At 34.1% G+C, this 15,166-nt stretch overlaps 1 protein-coding gene across 1 annotated transcript; it reads left to right on the forward strand.

The window, feature by feature from the left end:
• The first annotated feature begins 4,580 nt into the window (after nt 1-4,580).
• On the forward strand, nt 4,581-5,348 carry LOC132190965 (uncharacterized). Its single transcript, XM_059605991.1, has one exon. It carries the CDS (start codon nt 4,581-4,583, stop codon nt 5,346-5,348), a length of 768 nt encoding a protein of 255 aa, XP_059461974.1.
• Nucleotides 5,349-15,166: the final 9,818 nt, after the last annotated feature.

Genomic DNA, 15,166 nt, shown 5'->3' on the forward strand with positions numbered 1-15,166 from the left:
GAAATACCAAATGTATCCGTAAAACAAATCACAAGGGATATCCAATTATTTAGGCAAATAAAATCAAGCAATCAATTATGTGAAATTATTTTAAATCATCAAGTGTATCCTTGAATCACAAAAAATATCCAAGAATCACTCTACTCATTGAAAAGAAGTAAAACAATTGAAATATTAAACCCAATAAAATCAGAAAAATAAAGACTTACATGAAATTATTGATGTTCTTCATCAGTGAGGCTTCATCCTCAACCTTAGTTGAGAATTAGCTCCACATAAAAATAAAACCTAAGCTAAAGAAAAACTAAACTACAGAGAAAAGTTGTGGATTACATTCTGTCTCCAGACTTGTCTCCCAAAACTAGTCTCTGGAATTCTCCCTCTTTTCTTGAATGCAAAGAGGTCTATTTATATGTTTAGGAGAGTCCTAGAAGCCCTAGTAAACCTAGATAATTCGGAGGTCTGTCTCACAGTCCAAATAGAAGTCTGAAATTGGAACAGGATTCATCCAAATTTGTGTCCTTTTATTGCAAGGCGTTTTTGGCATAGTAACCATCCGAATTAGAAAAATCCTATTTCACAATGAACTGTACTATTTTGAGTTAGGTTTCCAATGCCACTTGAATCACATCAATCCAATACTTGAACGGAAAGTTATAGTCAAAATACTGAGACATGTACATAATCTGAAATTTTATCCAATCTAAAATTTAATCTAATATGATCTTTAATCAGATTTAACATTTTCTTGGATTTGGTTAAACTTAACCACATCATCTAGGTCTTTTCAAAGTATGCTTTCTTCCAAACTTTACATTTTTTCCTTTAAAGCTGCAGTTTTTCTTCAACAACCTATAAAACACTAAAAACACAAAACTAACACAAAACATTAAATAATGACACAGTTAAAAGATTAACTAATGTAAATAAAGGGGTCCAAATATGAAATATTTGGCTCTTATCAGTGAACAACACGCACAATAGCGAAAAAATCAGGAAACACCCACTACGGACCACCTCCAAAGAAAATGTGCTTATATATAACACTCCTCCCATTTTTGTAACTTTTTGGACTTATGTAAATTACATGTAGACCGTCACTAATAGATCAGTGCTTGTGCTACTCGATCGCTAGGGTTTTTCAATTTATCCTGCATGGCTTCGCGCCATACCGTTTGATTGGTTACTTTATGCCAATTGAATGGCTTCTTTTCATTGAAACCCACATGATACCTTTGCATAACCAATCAAATGGTTCAATTGGTACCTTCTCATCTATAAAAGGGTCTCAAACGATATATATATAGGTAGTCACAAGGATCCCCCGATTCCATTTCCGTGGCCACAGGTGAAACCGCATCTAGGATATTGATAATACTATATTAATTATAGTGCACTCAAGTAAGCCATTCCCAGCTAACCATATAAGATAGATGCCCCCGTCCCTTTAGCTCCGGTACCATTGCACATCAGTCATATGGCCAAGAAAACATTTCATCCCATTACAAACATTACAGTGCACTAATAAAACTAAATAATTGGAAATGAATATAAGTAGTAGGAGTGAAAGGCGGTTACGGTTAACAGTTATTGGCTAAAACCGCTAACTATAACCACCTAAGCGGTTAGTAAAATCCACTAATTACCTTCATTAACCGGCGGTTAGCAGTTAGTAACTATAATTAATAACCGCTTTTTAAAATCAAAAATTAAAAAATTAGAAAAACAAAAAATCAAAAAGATGTTGTTTCTATGGTAATACGATAATATCATACTATATACCACATCATTTCTAAATTTTTATATATATTTAAAATTTTAAATACAAAAACGACATCGTTTTATATATATAAACGGTACGTTAGCAGTTAACAGTTAACAGTTTTTCTTAATCACCTTCAAAAGCGGTTAGTGTGATTAGCGGTTAGTGGGCTGTTAATAACTACTTGCCTTTTCACCCCTAATAAGTAGCCCAACCCAATATTAAGTGACCGCAGAAAATAACAGTTTTTGAAGCAGTTCAATAGATGCGTAGCCACGAGGAACGCCTACTGTAGCTACAAGAAGACTTGGAAGGGACGACAGAGAGGAATACTAAATTCTTTGTTTAATCTGTACTTTTATTGTCCGAAAGAGACATGTTTAATCATAGTAAACTTTGTTTTATTTGCCATTCCTGTCTTAATTAATTTGATTGACTAATTTCTTCAAAGGGCAACAAGTACTGATCAGTTCTTGGCTTGAAACCGACTAACATTTCATGCATTTTAGCTTGTTCTTTGAAACAATAATCTTTTTCGTATCATGGCCATTGCAGCAACCTAGCGTTTCTTTTATGTAATATTCTGTATTTAATATAATATTAGTTTATTTGTTTATGTTAAACAAGAGGATCTCGGAAGTGAAAGAGAAGATAATAATAATATTCTCTGTTACTTTCTTGATCCATAATAGGATCTGAACAATGCTCATGACACTGCAGGCTCTTTGCAATTTCGTGGCCTTCATTACTATATTATTTACTACAAACGATGGTATTGACATGTCAGTTTCGAGAGTAATTTTAAATATTTATTTCTCGTTTCACTTTTATATTATTGAATTGATGGAACAGTGCTCATCGGCCCTTGAATTATTTTCATTTTTTTAATAAAAACGTAGGGCCGATGGGCACTAACGTATTAGCTTAGTGGTATGAAAGTGAGATAAAAAATGAGGATTTGGCATTACTATAATTTTCATATACGCTTAGATGAAATGCACTAGGAAAGGAAATAAATTGAGTTATAGCCAATAGTAGCATTAGGATAATTAAGCCCTTCTATTAGAGCCTTTCCAAGAACAAATGGAATCAACAAACCTTTTTTTTTTTTTTTTTTTGTGACATGTATGTCCACACAAGAGGGGGGTGAGATATTCGAACTAGAGACTTCCGTTTTATGAGGTGTAGTCCTCAACCAATTGATCTACTTCTTAAAGACATAGAATCAACAAACTAAAATCTCAAAAAGGAAAAAATTAAAAATCAACAGATTAAGATTCCAAAATTCAATCGTATGTAGTAATCACTATTCATGCTTTTTTTCCCCCTTGGGTGAGTGATACTAGACATCTTTTTTTAAAAAAGTGACTATCAATTTCTCATCCTCTTTTTAAACATCCTACATTGGTTGATGGCAATAGAATACTAGTACCTTGTCATATCTTGAAAGGTTAAGTCCTACTTAAGGGTGAATTGTAAAAGTGTTATATAGGTACTATATTCACTTATATATATAGTGACTCTAGGGATATTTCGTAACGACCCCGAAAATCAGTAAGAACATTAACAATTGGCTCCTCAAAACTAAATTAGAGGAGAAAAATTCACTTTATAAAATTTAGAAAGCCACTTTTAAAAAGAATTAAATATCAAACTCCCTATATTTTTCTCTACTTTAGTTAAATATTATTTTTATTAGTTTTAAACCAATCAATCGAGCTGAGAGTAAAAAATAAGCTTAAAAAATTATTTAATTATAACTTTTTAGCTCTTGAAATGTAGGGAGCACAATAGGTAAATATAAAGTACAGAAGTGAGCTTGTTAAATAGATATTTTTATAAGTTTTGTTAGATTTTTTTAGAAAAAAGATAAATATAAAAAGTACATTGTAAATGCTCCATCGATGTAGCAAAAAGACTACACAATTCTCAACAACAAGTCGCTAAAATGGAACTAGGATCTTATAGGTTGCAATTAATTGCTAATATTGTATGTAATACGAGCGGTTAATGTAACAAAAAAATTTGAGGTTTATTTGTTTCGGTTGTAAGTATAGCTATTTGTCTAAGTGTTCGAGAATGCAAGGACGGACTAACTTACCTTCTCACATTATTCGTTAGTATTGTATGTAATATGGATTATGGACAATTAAATATATCGGATCCACTTAATCTGAGTAAAGTGCTTAGCCCGTCAGGGGTGAAAGCTCCTGGATTACCTGGTAACTGGTTCTGGCGGGTGGGGTCAGTTACTCGTAGGAGTTTGATTAACGGTGAGGATTGTTGTACAGTATGCGTTTGCGACGTGCAATTAATCTGAGTAAAGTTCTCCTACGTTATCAAAAAAAAAAAAAAATATATCGGATCCACTTTCAAAATCTCCTATCCAATTTACCATGTCTTCCCCCGATTTCTCGTGTGCCTATTCTTCTCTTTAATTGAAGATTCCCTTTCTTTGTTTTAGTGTTTCTAGATGCCTCCCTCTATCGTCTTGTCACTCTCTCTTTTTGTCTTTCTTCTTCTAGAAGCCATCCATTGGAGCCGGGTCCAAAAAAAACTATGAGAATTTCAAAAGTATCGCTTTATATAGACTCCAAAAATGCAGGCTTTATATAGACACCCAAAAAAAAAAAAAAAACAATTTCCAAAAATGAAATATATTTCAGGACACTCCACCCCTCTCTCTCTCTCTCTCTCTCTGGGTTATTTATATTTATATTTATATATATTGCCTCTGATCTCTTACCAATCTGAAAGGCACTCCTAAAAAAACATTCTTTCTTCATTTCCATCAAACAATCCCTCTCCTCCTCCAAACATGGGAGATCATCCCAAGAACCCTCAACTTCAAAACCCAGTAGAAGGAGAAGATCAAGAAGAAACAGAAGAATCACTCTCTCTCTGCGACCTTCCGCTCAACCCCGACAACGAAATTGTCGACAACAACAACAACGGTACTCCACGATCACGCGCCGAGGCCCCCGACTTCTTCGAGTTCTTCAGCGACCTCAGCTCCGACATGTGTCCGGCCGACGACATCATCTTCTGCGGAAAGCTCATACCCTTCAAAGAACTACAATCTCCTCCCAAAACACCAACCACCGGAGAAAACCCAACCAAACCGACCACTTTCCGAAGGCGATCCGAGTCATTGTCGAAGCTACAGAGCCCCGTAACTCGGTCAAACAGCGGCGCCGGCAGCACTAGGCTCATGAGGAACAGCCGGTCTCTGGATTGCACAAAACTCCACAGAAGCTCAAACTCCATGGAAATAGACCGAAATTCATCGGTAAAGAGCTCCGGAAAGTCCGATATGGCGCTTAAAAAGGCGGCGAAGCCTCGGTGGTACTTGTTGATGTTTGGACTGGTGAAGTTTCCACCGGAGATGGAGCTGAGTGACATCAAAAACCGGCAGGTTCGCCGGAACCATCCTTCCACGCTGTTTCCGCCTCCTCTCTCCGCTGACGGTAAGCTTCCGGTGAACCGCAGCTCCAGTAAGGGGACATGGAGGTTGCTCAGAGCATTGAGCTGCAAGGACCACGCCAGCGTGGCCGTGACGGCGTCGTTTTGCTTACCCCACGTGTGAGCGTGCGTGAGAATTATTTTTTGGACATTTGTGTCCTCCTTCGCTCTAGCTAATGGGTTTGCGAGGCGTTTGCATGAGATGGGTGTTTTCGTAAATAGAAGGACACTATTTAAGACTTTACGTAGAAGGAAAGATAGTGTACAGTGGCGGATATTGGGCGATGATAGTGCCCTCTCAGTAATTGAGAATAACGTTAGGTGGTGGGCATAAGAATGAATGAAAGAAAATCACGAGAATCCCGACAGAGACAACAACAACAAAAAAAAAGAGCATATTATTATTATTATTTTTTTTTTTGTTAATTTGCTTCTATCTTATCTATATATAGTTGGTAGATAAAAATATTAAATATATATACTCTACCATAAAAGACAAAAATCATACGTTGTTATCTCCACCTTTAAGTTCTTGATCATTATGTATATGACAAAGTTTGAATCGTAGTATCTCTACTTGCTCTCTTGTTTTATTATATCTTCATTCCAATCCTTTTTTCTTTTTGTTCTTTAATTAATGACAATGCCATAATCGAATGTTACTTAAGCCAAAAAAAAAACAAAAAAATTAGATACTAATGACAACTATACATCTTTACGTGCGCAAGTCGATTTGAATCACGGGTTTTTTTTAATAAGTAATACAAATCCAGGTTGCAAATCAAGTTGAATTACACGATAAAGTCGATGGATTTGGATCTCCAGTAATTTTTTGTTTGAATTAAGGTTAAAAAAATGATAACGTATTCATATAAGATTGATCACTTGTTCTAAGAGATAAGTATATTGTCCAAAACTTATTCTCTCTAATATTTATTGTTAGATTATTTATAATCGATGAACAAAATTGCTAGAAATCTTTTGAAGTAAAAGAAGAATTGGATCGTATTGTAACGATCAACTACAAATTAATTAATGAGATGCTTGATAAATTATATCGATCGGCAACGTGTCGGATGGCCGACATTGTAAATGACATTCTATTGAGGAGAAAGACATGTCGTGTTTCAATGAGCATGCGCATGAAAACGATTTTTAAACTAAAAGTTGGTGTAAATTGTCTTTTTCTAGTAAACTATAGAGTTATTTATTATGTGTATCTAATTTTTTGTTTCATCATATTATATTTTAATTTTTATGATAACACATGATTAGGATGAAAAATATATTATTCATCCAAAAACAGATAAACCGAAGAATTTAATTAGCTTCGATCAGGATTTGGTGTAAACCAGGCCATTTACACCCATTGGCGGTAGCCCATCACTTAAGGATGAAACACCAAAACACATAAGAAGAAAAACACCTAATCACACATATTAACCAAATTTGAAGCCCATCTGGGGCCATCTACCAAAACAACACACTATCTATGAACACGCTAACTAATACCAATTGAAACAAGTCATTGGAGGCATAAATCTAATCCAAAAGTGTCATCGTTTGGTGAATCCCGGCTACGAAAGGTTAATCTGGCGTTTGGCAAAGGAGGCAGGTGTAGGTACATCGGTAGTTTCCGAAACGATACCATGGATGAGCTAATCTAGTGTTTTTACGTTTCTTCTATTTTGTGTTTCAAGCTTATGTGTCTAAACTTAAGTAAATGCCGTAAATAAGTGAGTTTACACTGCTACATCCTGATATAGTAGGAGTACTTCTCTAAACTAAAATATTAAAATTGTGAATTATATTTTGATGACGCAATAATATATAACAGAGTTTGCTCAATATTTGACCTTTATATCTCGTTGGCTTTAGATGATCAATATTGTTTCATCTCTTTTAGCAGCCATTATAGAGACTTATGATCTATAATTATTTGATGTCTATGGGACACATATTTTGGAAATTAATAATCAGCTGTCCAAAGTTTTTACATGCCTTTAGAAAAAAGAAAGAGACAAAAGTTGAGACAGGAGGGAAAAGGAAAAAGTCTAGTCTAAGGGGAGAAGACTATGATCATTTGTTCGATCTTCTTTCATGGTTGATGAGTAGTAATGGGCAGGCTACTTGTTTCCAATCCTTTACTCAATTTCAATAATAATGAGGGCGGTCGATACAATTTTGTCGAGAATACGATCTTTTCTATTTTGTATTCAGTTTACAGTCAAGATTAAAAATTAATGCATTTAATAGTGTATATAGAATCAATATTAAGTATTAACACGTGTTTTGAAAATTTAAATAATGTGAAATCTCTTGCCGGCGACATGGTTAATTATATGCGTACATATAAATTTTGTATTAATGATTTCTTCTAAATAACTTATTGAGCATGCCAAAAGCCAAATTATGATAGTCTTGGGCTTTTTTTAATTACTACAAGCAATACATTGTGGCGTACGAAGCAAAAAATTGACACTGCCCAGATATTATTATTGTGTTTAATCATTATACGTATATTATTGTGTCAACAATGATAATGCCGGCTATGTATATTGATCATTTTAGTGGAAATAACCGATATGATAAGCCCCTTATTACTCGATTGATATCAGAGGGTTGGTAATTTTTTATACGATTTGTGAATTTGATGTGGATTTAATACGAAATTAGCGGATTAAGATTAAAGAATTTTACTCGCTTAATTAAAGTTGGGTTAAGATTGACTTATATAGTTTTATACACATATCTCGGTACGAATCGAACTTGAAGCGCGACATAAAGGTTGACAATTCTTAAAATGACTAGCGAACCCGATACGAATCCAGTACGCAATTAGGTAGTTAGGGTCTAGGTGTCCAACCCGTTTTAATTAAATGGGTCGAATTAAAATTAATATATATAGTCTTAGAGCATTTCCATCAAGCTCTTTAAAATTTCTCTAAATTTAACTTAATTTGAAAATATACCTTTTTTTATTTAACTAGCCTTTTTTTAAAACTACCAAATGTCAAACTCTTTAAATATTTATCTACTTTAACTAAATATTATTTTTTATTAATAAATGTAATTGTCAGGAAACTCACTCACTTTGATGCCATGCGAGAGATTTACCAAAATGCCACCCCAACAATCAAAATAATATTAAAAATAAATAGTTTTTGCTTTTGGTGTCTTTATATTTAGAAAGGAGTTAAAACAAATATTAAATTTAACTTTCAATAAAGAGTTTGATTTATGATTTTTTTTGTGAATTTTGTTAAAATTTTAGATAAATGTTAAATATAAAGAGCTTGATGTTGTTACCGTGCACAATAATGATGAATAATATGAAATTCGAAAAGAAAGAGATCAAGAGAGAGTCGAGACACAAATTTACGTGGTTCGACAATATATCTACGTCCATAGGAGAGATCGAGTGCCGTTATATTTTACTATTCAATAATTTAGGGTTACAACATAACATATTTATAGGAAAAAACCCTAATTCTAAATATTTTGGAAAACCTCAAAATACCCCCTACAACTTATTTGTCCCTAAGCCCATATAAACTAATTACACACCATGGGTCAATAATAGAATATGAGCCACTTGTTTCAACACTTGATGAGGATGCTCTTATACACACACTCTATATATATATATATATACTTCAATACAACTCAAACTCAACAAGCGAACACCAATTATAACCGTTGTGGTGCATTTCATATTTTGCAACTACTTTTTTCCCTAATTAATTCACACAACTGCTTGTCTGGTTGCTACTAAATGAGTGGCAACAGATTTTAGGCCCCAGTCATCACTTACCAATTTAGTGATTAAAGATGGGATCTAAATCCATTAAAGCTTGTTGCATGCGAGGAGTTATTGTGCTGTTGTGCATTTGAAGGATCCTGATTTCTGTTCCATTATTGTGTATGTGAAAAATATGACTAACCTTTTTTTTTTTTTTTTTTCTTTTTTCTTTTTTCTTTCTCCGAACCACTCATCCATCAACTATTTTTTAATAAAATGGCATTAATGCTTAGGGCCTGTTTCGGAATGCGATTTCAATAAGTGCGATTTTAAAAATTGCGTTTTTGAAATCGCATTAGCGTTTGGCAAAACATGTTAAAAAGTTTTTTTATTTTTTTTATTTTTATCAATTGAGTGTTTGAATAACATTAGCATATAATTGCGGTTTCATTGCCAAATAGGTAAATATTGCGCCAAATATTGTTTTAAAAGAAATCGTGATTTTTGTTTAAATTCACACTTTTTCAAATAAGTACCCCCTAGTCGGTTTATAGAAATCGCAGATTTTTTCACGATTTTAAAATTTGCGTTTTTAAAATCATAATCCCAAACACTCCAAAATTACGATTTAGTTTAAAAACGCAGATTATTTTTTAAAAAACACACTCCCAAACGGACCCTTAGTCCTATTTTTGTCTTAATTCTCGGTAAAACAATATTTTACAAATGAAACTGTGAGTTCACTACTTGAGGAACTCATTTAGTGAACTGTGAGTTCACTAATCGTAAAATGTGGAAATCATTTTACGTCGAAGTAAACGCAACCTTAGTAAGTAAACAATTGATCGAAAAAACGTCTAATATAAGCCGTTCTTTATTATGATTAAAATCTCTTGTTAAACAGAAAAACATAGCAGTCTACTAAGTCTATTACAAATATGCACAAGAAAATCATTCTAAATAAAAATACTTAAATGTAGTTGAAATCAAAATGAAATTCCTTTCTTGAAACATAACGAAGGAGAGAGATTTCTTCTTAAATAGAAAATTGTTCTAATGTAAATTATTGTCTTTTCTAAATTAATGATGAAACTATTCTAATATAAAATAATAGGTTAAAGACTATCTGAAATCCCCAAATCACCATTTCGACAGTTTGAGGCTTAGGGTTCCCACTCCCATCGTCCACACTAAAATTGTAATAATTAGGAAGAAGCTATTTTCTTACCAAACGATATCGTAAAAGTTAAAGCTTCTGCTAAATTTGTGGGTTGTTGCTTAAGTGGAAGGTAATCTCGTTAAAACGTTGTTGTTTTCTTTATTTGCATATACTTTGGTGTGTACTTTGTCTCTTGCTCAATGTCAATTTTTGGGTCTTAGGTTGTTTGTCACAAATAGTATATGTTATTCTGTGCCTTTGTAGGTTATAAGGGCTTTCAGACGTGGATGCAAGTCATGCTTGTTGGTGGTAGGGTTTGGAGTAAGAAAAGTTGCTATTTGTGTGTACTTTATTCCTTTTTTCAGTATCAATTTTTGGGGTTAAGGGGTTTTGTTGCAAATAACCCTTTAGTTTTGACCCTTTTGTGGGTCGTGTTTTTAGACGTGGATGTGGGTCATGCGTGTGATAGGGTTGGGAGTAATTAATTACAGAATCTGTGGTATTTTGGTAGTTGAGTGATCATTATGTGAATACATAAACATGTACACATAGGTAATATCGCCTTGTCTATTGTGTTTGTGTCTTACAATTTAGGGGTGATCAAATGGTTATAACTCGCGATTATTGGCTATAATTGCAACCGCAACCGTCTTAGACGGTTATCGATTTTTAATAACTACAATTGCCTAGGCTATTAGCGGTTATTTTATTTTATAACTCTTTTTTTATATATATATGGGCATTTAAGTTTTTTAAGTGTTTTGGTCTTTTAATTGGTCTCTTTTTTGGACTTATTTTAAGGGTTTAAGGCCAAAATGTTCATGAAAATAACATGTTATTTTTTGGACCAGACAATATTTTTGAATAAAGCTTAGTCCAAAACATCATATACCACATTATATATTTCACATACGTAGTCATAAATTGCCCAAATCCATTAATCCAAATACAAATGAAAAAATTAATATATTTTATTAATATAAAATACTTAATATATATATTTATATTATTATATATAAATGAAGGCGGTTAGTGGTTATAATCGCCTTACCCTACCGCTAAAATCGCTAACCGCAACTGCCCTAGGCGATTAGCGGTTAGCTGTTAATAACCTCTTGTTTGAACAACCCTACTACAGTAGAGTCCTTGTATTTATTTAGTCTACACCATTAAATTCTTCATTTCATCAACACAACAACGTCAAAACACCAAAGTCAACATCCATATTTCATTAAAAAATCAAAACTATAAACACACCAACAATTCATTACACTCTAAAATTCATCAAAAAACAATACTATAACATACAAAACCAAACGTGATGACCAAGGTTTTTACCTCTTTAAGAGTTTCTCTTCAAGTGATCCTGTCAAGCCTCAAGCTCGTCTCTTTTCTCTCTGGTTCGGACGAAGGACAAAGAAAAAAAAAAAAATTTTCCTTCACCCAAATGTTTTAAATGACTCATATGCATGTTTTAAATCAACTGTTTTCGATCAAAATGTGACGGTCGACATTAAATAAACATCGAATCTCACCTACTTGCACGCGTGAAATGCAATTTCTTCAAACGATTTGTACTTTGTTCGAACGAACCTTAAAGATCAAATGTTAGACATGATAACTTGTACTTTGTTCAAACGAACCTAACAGATTAAAATTTAGACATCTGATCTCACTTACCCACTTTAGTACCTTTGACATATGAAGATGCCATCTCACTAGAAAGAAACGTGACAAATCTCATTAAACTATTGAGAACATATGTGTGAATCAATGACACAATTTGCCGTGGAAAAACACCATGTTTTTTACCGCATATTCAATATAATAAAATACAAATAAAAAACCAACTGGTTCACAGTTTTTTCGGTTCAACCATCTATTCGGTATGGTTTTGACAACTATGAGTCTACCTAAAGGATTAAAACACAGAAAAAAAAAACAAGACAAAGGATTCTTAACTTTAACCCAAAAGGATCCTTTCCATTTCAAAGAGAGGAACCGGTTAAGGCAAAACATGAGGACAAAATGGTTTTAAAAAAAATTGAAAACACCATTTTGCTCTCCTATATATTGTACTAATAGGTTCCTCTCCTCATTTGAAATAAAAAGGATGCCATTCCAACTTTAACAAACAGGAAAAAGAAAAAGAAATCAAAAGGTTTTTACGCCATTATTTCAATGCTGTCAGATTTATAACAATAAACGTGAGAAAGAACAAATGCCTATTATACTCAGATACTTCTTTGATAACCCTGCATGGCTGCATCTCCAATACACACACACGCTGACATACATGATATTAGCAGGTGAACCTGGCAGAGGTGCCAATGCTTAGACATTATATAGTTATGTAAAATATATATATATATATATATTTTTATAAGTAATAGAAGGATCATTAAAAGTTTAAGGCACTCACAAGTATGCAAGAGAAAATACTTAATTAGAAGGAGAAAACAAAATAAGAAAATCATAGTAACTCCTCACTAAAGGAGAAACAAATGCAGGGTCCAAAAGAATAAAATTTTGAAGAAAAAAGACTTAATCTACTCCAATGTCCTCTCACGGTTCTTAAAACTTTTGTCATTCTTTTTCCTCCATAAACACCACAAAAGATAAGACGGCACCATCTTCCACATAGCATGTAGTCCACCAACAAGCATACAAGGTGATTACTCGTCTAGGTATAATCCAAGAAAGCACAAATTGACTGAAGAAAACATTCCACAAGGCACTAGCAACGTCACAATGGAGTAGAGGATGATCCACGGACTCTTCGTTCGTTTTACACGTACAACACCTATTAACCACAATATATGTCGTTTCTTAAGATTGTCCATAAAATGACTTTTCCTAAGGCCGTTGACCAAGCGTAAAAAAAAGCCGTTTTGAAGGGAACATTAAAAAAAAGCCGTTTTGAAGGGAACATTAGTCCACCAAATACTCTACCAAGAGAAAAGGAAGCCAACATTACTACCCAAGACACTATTGATCTTACATTGAACATTCCTCTAATGGAATGGAGGGAACCCACAAAAGCTTTTCTTCACCTACTTGTCTCACTCTGACCGAGTACAACATCCTAAAGAACGAGTCAAAAATATCTACCTTCTAATCATGAGTCACTCTAGTAAAGCTAACATTCCCCTGATTGGATCCACCACAAAGGTCCAAGTGAGTTCTAACAATAGAATCCTTCGCGCACGCAATACCAAATAAAATTGAAAAGGCATCCTTTAGGATCATATCCCCACACCATAGATCATACCAAAACCTAACATTAAAGCTCTCTCTCACCTCAAATCTGAAGGCTTAAAAACTTTCCTCAACCCCTTTCTAATATTCTTTCATAATCCCATCTCTTATGCTCCCAAAAGCTCATTAGAATACTACCCATCCCCGAACTGCCAAACTTAAGTGATTGAACTCATCACCTAAGCCACTCACCCCACATAAGAATATAGTTTGTAAAAGAAATAAGATGAGAAAAAACAAAAATAGGAAAATGTAAAGAACTCTAAGCAGTCAAAACCAAACAAATAAAAAAGGTCAACTAAATCTTAACATTTTCATCCGCATAACAGCAGAAATCCGGTTTGACCCATAACCTACACCTCTTTTCTCAACTCATGATGACTACTCGATGGCACTCAAGACGCCAATAGCTACGTTTTCTTTTCCAATAAAGATAAATTAATATCATCTCTTCCATCCAAAGAGGATTCAACTGAAATGTCTTTCAATTCTGATAAGCAGCATAACAAGCAGATCAATTGAAGGCAATGAGAGCACCTAGTTGAAGAGTCTTTTACACCCTTCACTGTACATCAGCATGACTAAAGTTGGCATCCAGAGAAATTGACATAGTTGTTATATGCTCACCTAAATATCTGCACAGCCCCCCTCCTCCCCACCCCACAACAACATGCTATTCCATAGTCTACCAAAAGAGCACCATCAAAGTTGAATTTCTAACCGCCTCTGATTAGGGCTTCCAAATGTTTCAACAGTTTTATCTTATATGATTCTACCTTTCTAAGAAAACACACACTTGCACAGACAAAAAAATGTATGCTAAGAAAGCCGACAAAATTTTGTAGTTTGCATCTCAAAATGAAATGGAATCCCCCTCGCTCCTTAGGCTACTTTTCCAAATGCTGGTTTACACAACTAATTTCATCACTGTTGACCACACTTCTCTGGACAAATGCATTTCAAAGGATTCAACCAGAGACAATGTATTTTAAAAGACCGCTAAAGCTAAAGATTTAATTCTATATAATTCACCTACACAACATTTTCATCCCCTTTAGGAAAAGGCTAATCACCTATTAAATAATAGAATTTAGAGGCATGGGGTGGCAGACCAGGTTTTTGACTTAACTGCACCAGCAATTCATGCTCTAGCTGGAGGGTAGAAAGCTTCAAAAACAAAAAGCATTGCCCCCACAACATTTTCTTTTCCCCCCATCTCAGTGTCACCATAATTTCTCCCTCTCCATCCATCCAAAGCCTTTCATAAACCACAATCCAAATTCAATTTTAGACTAGCCCTCAACTAGCAAAGGGAAATGCAGTTTCCATTGAAAAAGTGCTTGTCCAGGCACCAAAAATAATAACAGGCAGATAAGATCAGCAATGAAGACACTAGAACAGCACTGCAACCCAAAACAAGCACCTGATTCTCAACCTCACAGGCCCAAAAAGGTTCATGAATGCAACTTTAGGCACACACATAAAACCCTCTTTCTAGGGGAAATACATATAGACAAAAGCAGCAATATTTCATAAAAATATGGGAATAATATAAATATATAATCACAGAAATAGAGAGAGAGAGAGAGAGAGAGAGAGAGAGAGAGACAACAGAACCAATAATGGTCAACCCAGTACAGTTTAGGAAAAGGATAGCAATAGATTTTTTTGAAGTAATCACCCCAGTTATGACCACCAATAAAGACTAGGAGAGGCCCCCGACCCCCAACAAAATATTTGTCCTATCGAAGATCATTGGAAAAGATCATTATCTCAATGTTGA

The sequence above is a fragment of the Corylus avellana genome, chromosome ca8, assembly GCF_901000735.1.
Source record: "Corylus avellana chromosome ca8, CavTom2PMs-1.0".
NCBI lineage: Eukaryota > Viridiplantae > Streptophyta > Magnoliopsida > Fagales > Betulaceae > Corylus > Corylus avellana.